Here is a 6,000-nt window from a genome sequence, read left to right on the forward strand (position 1 = left end):
TTGAGAAAGACCTGGATGGGACTAACCATGGATGGCCCCAAGGCAGCATTATAACAATAAAAATGGCTACTGTTGTTTATTGGGTGTCATAATTTCTCATAGCATAGGTGATTCTGGTCACATCTAACAAAGAGTCAGTGGCTAGATTATTGGGTTGGGTCATCCCTAACAGAGGAGGCACTTTGAGGCAGATCTGGACGGGACTAACCAGGGATGGTTCCGAGAAGGCATTGTAACTAACAAAATAGCTACCTGTTTAACATGCGTCATATTTCCACATAGTATAAGTGATTCTTGTCATATCTAACAAAGAGTCAATGGCTTGACCCTTGGTTTGGGTCATGGCAAACAGAGGAGGCTTTTTGAGGCAGATCTGGACAAGACTAACCAGGGATGGTTCTGAGGCAGCAATGTAACAATAAAAATGTCTACCTGTTGTTTAGTAGCTTTCATATTTGAGTCACTAGCTGGAACCTTTGGTTGGGTCCTGCCAAACAGAGGAGTCAATTTGAGGCAGATCTGGATGGGAATAACCAGGGATAATTCAAATGCCGCGTTGTAACAATTAAAATGACTACATGTTGTTAAATAGGTATTATATTTCCTAATAGCATAGGTAATTCTGATTGTATCTAACAAAGAGTCAGTGGCTTGATCTTTGGGTTGGGTCATGCCAAACAGAGGGGGCTCTTTGAGGCAGATCTGGATGGGTGTTGGGTGTTGTCCATGGACATCCACCATGGTGGTAACATTACTTCTGTCCTGAACCTATGAGTATCATATCTCCATTGCCATGGTATTATGTTCACCAGCCACTATTGTTTTGAATACATCTATATTCTTTTTTTTTGCGTTTAAATAAAATGTATACATATTTTATGTACTATTTTTCCTTTTCCTTTGCTTTTTTGCTTTCGTATACTGTTATTGCATTAATTACGAGGTGAATCTGGTTATATCTAACAAAGAGTCAGTGGTTTGATCTTTGGGTTGGGTCATTTTAAACAGAGGAAGCTTTTGAGGCAGATCTGGATGGGACTAACCAGGGATGGTTCCAAGAAGTCATTGTAACAATCAAAATGGCTACTTGTTGTTTATTAGTTGAATTTCCTCATTACATAGGTGATTGTGGGCATATCTATCAAAGAATCAGTGGCTTGATCCTTGGATGGGTCATGCCAAAAAGAGTAGGTTCTTTGAGAAAGACCTGGATGGGACTAACCATGGATGGCTCCAAGGCAGCATTATAACAATAAAAATGGCTACTGTTGTTTATTGGGTGTCATAATTCCTCATAGCATAGGTGATTCTGGTCACATCTAAGCCCTTGTACACACGATCGGAGAATCCATCGGAATGTGTCCTATCGGACCGTGTTGTCGGATAATCCGACTGTGTGTGGTATGCATCGGACTGATTCCGTCTGAATATCCGTTGGACCCAATTTTCCAACTTGTTGGAAATATTTTCCGTAACAGAGTCAGTGGCTAGATTTTTGGGTTGGGTCGTCCCTATCAGAGGAGGCACTTTGAGGCAGGCAAAATGGCTACCTGTTATTAATTAGGTGTTATATTTCCTCATAGCATAGGTGATTCTGGCCATGTCTAACAAAGAGTCAGTGGCTAGATCCTTGGGTTGGGTCATGCCAAGCAGAGGAGGCTCTTTGAGGCAGATATGGGCAGGAGTAACCAGGGATGGTTCCAAGGAGGCATCTAACAAAGGGTCAGCTGTCTGAACCTAGGTTGAGTGTCTAGTTCTTCCAGTTCCCAGTTAATGATTAAAATATTCCTTAAAGCTGAAATATATGAGGGGTTGGATCAAAGAATTTTAGATCAAAGTGGATACCCTGTAGCCCTATGTGTAATAACCATGTCATGTATTCTAATTTGTAGGGCCTACAGCTAAACCAAGGACAACACTGAGCCCAAACAATGTTCCTGATGGTTATGATGGTCTATCACTACCCAAGCTCCCTTCTGTCCCCATCAGCCCTGTTCAGACCCCCAAAACGGACCCGTCCCCATACGAAGATATAGACTTTGAGGACCTGTCTAAACGTTTGGAGCAGCTAAATAAGAAGAAATAAAATATCTTCTGCTGTTTCTTTTCATGATGATAAAGAACAATTTAATTTTCTGCAAGGCTGCTGCCTGGAACTCTTCCTATTCAATCAATCTCGAGGGTGTATACCGTCTGTGCTCCTTACCAGAAATATGAACACTCATTTTCTTTCTTCTGCATTAAATTATAGGATCATTGCCAGGAAAAGTCAAAACAAACCAAGGCCCGGTGACAGAGGGACATTTTCAGGTTTCTTATATCTTAAATACCATCTGAGAAAGTCATTTGGACAGTCAGAAAAAAAAAAAGCGTCACTTCCTAGGTAAAGCAGAACCCCAAGCAAGTATAAAAGGCACAAATACTTGCAGCTTCATATTCATAATCACATCATTAAAGGTATATTATGTCCATAAGACACATAAAACCACGGCTCAGCTCCGCACCCCTGCTCTCTCCTCATTGGCTCACTGGCTGTGATTGACCACAGCGGGAGCCAATGGCTCAGCCAGTGATGAGAGAGAGACTAGGGACAGCCGACTCCTGGACTGCAAACTACTGACTTCAATTGACTTTCATTGAAGCAACTAGTCTATGGGTTCACTTTCTTTTTCCTTCAGCACTGTGAATTTTTAATGGGTGTGTTCAATAAAGACAGGAGAACCTAGAGTTATTTGTGTGTTATCAGCTTAAGCACATTGTATTTGTCTATTGTTGTGATTTGGATGAGGATCATATCACATTTTATGGTAAATCACTGCAGAAAACCAGCTCATTAGAAGGGGGTTCACATACTTCCTTCTTGCCACCATAGATGAGGTTATCAGTGTGCTGATTCTTCTTTTCGCTGTTCATTCACGGTGTGGTGGAGAAAGCTGTAAGTAAAAGTGAAACCGCAGCAGAGATAAACCAGGTCTCCTCTGCCTGGGTGGTACCGTAGAGCAGAGCTGTGTAAATCCTGGGACTGGATGGACAGAAATGCTTTGGCGTGCAAAACAGCTGCCATATATGTACTTCCTCTGTGGATTTAGCTGTTTGGCTGGAGTTCAGCTTCAAAGAAAATGAGCAGAACCTCTCTTTGATAGATTTCTGAGTAGCTCACATTAGCAGGGCTGTGTGGTTAAAAAATGGACCTGCGTTACTTTTTTTTTTTTGCCCAATATTAACCATTTATTATCCCTGTAGAATACTGCAGCATGCACAGATGTATAGTTAGTACCTTATCATTTATAATAGGCATAGCTCTGTACACTAGCTAAAGGGTACGGAAGAGCCCCAGGCCATCCTTAAATTTACTGCTCAAAATTCAGAGATTAAAAATCAGAACTGTGACTTTAATGCTCAGAATTCTAATTTTTAATCTCAGAATTATGTTTAATAAATGTTATTTTTTTTTAAATAATAGGCATAGCCCTGTACACTAGTTAAAGGGTACAGAAGAGCCCTGGGGCCATCTTAAATTTGCTTGAACAAAATTCAGAGATTAAAATTTAGAATTCTGACTTTTAATCTCATAATTTTGTTTAATAAATTGTATTTTTCGATTTTTTTTTTTGCTTTGAATTTTGATTTTTAATCAAAGAATTATGTTTAACATATTAAATTTTTTTGTACAATAGTCATAGCCCTTTACAATAGTTAAAGGGCATGGAGGAGCCCTGCAGCCATCTTAAATTTTCTTGAACAAAATTCAGAGATTAAAATTTTGAATTCTGACTTTTAATCCCAGAATTTTGTTTAATAAACTGTATTTTTTTCCATAATAGGCATAGCTCTGTACCTTTGTTAAAGGGTACGGAGGAGCCCCAGGGCCATCCTAAAATTTAATGAACAAAATTCAGAGATTAAAAGTCAGAATTTAGATATTTTTTTTTTCTGTTTTGAATTTAGATTTTTAATCTCAGAATTTTGTTTAACGCATTCATTTTTTTTGTACAATAGGCATAGCCCTTTACACTAGGTAAAGGGTATGGAAGAGTCCCGGGGCCATCTTAAATTTTCTTGAACAAAATTCAAAGATTAAAATTTAGAATTCTGACTTTTAATCCCAGAATTTTGTTTAATAAACTGTATTTTTTTCTATAATAGACATAGCTCTGTACCCTTGTTAAAGGGTACAGAGGAGCCCCAGGGCCATCCTAAAATTGAATGAACAAAATTCAGAGATTAAAAGTCAAAATTTAGATTTTTTTTTGTTTTGAATTTTGATTTTTAATCTCATAATTTTGTTTAACACATTACATTTTGTTGTACAATAGGCATAGCCCTTTACACTAGTTAAAGGGTATGGAGGAGCCCCGGGGCCATCTTAAATTTTCTTGAACAAAATTCAGAGATTAAAATTTAGACTTCTGACTTTTAATCCCAGAATTTTGTTTAATAAACTGTATTTTTTTCCATAATAGGCATAGCTCTGTACCTTTGTTAAAGGGTACTGAGGAGCCCCAGGGCCATCCTAAAATTGAATGAACAAAATTCAGAGATTAAAAGTCAGAATTTAGATTTTTTTTTTTCTGTTTTGAATTTAGATTTTTAATCTCAGAATTTTGTTTAACGCATTCATTTTTTTTGTACAATAGGCATAGCCCTTTACACTAGGTAAAGGGTATGGAAGAGTCCCGGGGCCATCTTAAATTTTCTTGAACAAAATTCAAAGATTAAAATTTAGAATTCTGACTTTTAATCCCAGAATTTTGTTTAATAAACTGTATTTTTTTCTATAATAGACATAGCTCTGTACCCTTGTTAAAGGGTACAGAGGAGCCCCAGGGCCATCCTAAAATTTAATGAACAAAATTCAGAGATTAAAAGTCAAAATTTAGATTTTTTTTTGTTTTGAATTTTGATTTTTAATCTCATAATTTTGTTTAACACATTACATTTTGTTGTACAATAGGCATAGCCCTTTACACTAGTTAAAGGGTATGGAGGAGCCCCGGGGCCATATTAAATTTTCTTGAACAAAATTCAGAGATTAAAATTTAGACTTCTGACTTTTAATCCCAGAATTTTGTTTAATAAACTGTACTGTTATTAAAGGGTATGGAGGAGCCCCAGGGCCATCCTAAAATTGAATGAACAAAATTCAGAGATTAAAAGTCAGAATTTAGATTTTTTTTTTTGTTTTTGTTTTGAATTTTGATTTTTAATCTCATAATTTTGTTTAACACATTACATTTTGTTGTACAATAGGCATAGCCCTTTACACTAGTTAAAGGGTATGGAGGAGCCCCGGGGGCCATCTTAAAAGTTATTGAAAAAATCCAGAGATTAAAACTCAGAATTCTGACTGTTAATCTCAGAATTTTGTTTAATACATTTTAGGATTGCCCCAGGGCTGTTCCATAAAAGCAAATGCATATCTTTTTTTTCGTGATGTACATGTTTTATAAACTTTGGTTTGTATGTATTGTTTTTGATTATATACTGTAGTGGCTCATTACTTTACGTAAGGTAACGTCGTTTCGCCCAGCCGAGCCATTATACGGCAGTAAAACTGCAGCGGATGGTCGGCAAGCGGTCGAAATCAATAAAATTTAAAAGAATAACCATAAAAAAAATCAAAATTTGCTGTCAGTTTGTGATAAAGTAAATGTACAAATTGTAATCTTTTTATTTAACAGAGAATATAAATATTGCGTGTATTGTTACAGTATCTGTACATAGTGTCAAAACTTTTACAACCAATAACTGCATATGTCATTGATTTATTGTATAAAATAAAGCAACATTGTATTCTTCCAGTGTATCTCAGCACAGAATGTTTGTACATAGTCTCAAAATCTGCTGCTGCTGTCAATCAAATCCAGTGACACAGGAGCTGGGGGGCGGGTCAATAGATGCAGCAGCAGGACTCCGGAGCGCGACCGCACGAGAGAGTCACGCTCCCTGGGGGGCACTCGATGAGCAGGAGCCAGGAGCACCGCTGGCGGACCCCAGAAA

At 37.5% G+C, this 6,000-nt stretch overlaps 1 protein-coding gene across 1 annotated transcript in view; it reads left to right on the plus strand.

Annotated features, from left to right (window-relative positions):
• LOC143927824 (IST1 homolog) overlaps nucleotides 1-5,801 on the plus strand; it is a 45,194-nt gene extending 39,393 nt beyond the window's left edge. The window contains exon 10 of the mRNA XM_077452236.1: nucleotides 1,893-5,801. Within this exon, the coding sequence (XP_077308362.1) occupies nucleotides 1,893-2,086 (194 nt within the window). The 3' untranslated portion in view covers nucleotides 2,087-5,801. The remainder of the gene's footprint in view (nucleotides 1-1,892) is intronic.
• Nucleotides 5,802-6,000: the final 199 nt, after the last annotated feature.

This window comes from Lithobates pipiens, unplaced genomic scaffold (genome assembly GCF_037356315.1).
Source record: "Lithobates pipiens isolate NorthernLeopardFrog02 unplaced genomic scaffold, aLitPip1_a1.2 Scaffold_10, whole genome shotgun sequence".
Lineage (NCBI taxonomy): Eukaryota > Metazoa > Chordata > Amphibia > Anura > Ranidae > Lithobates > Lithobates pipiens.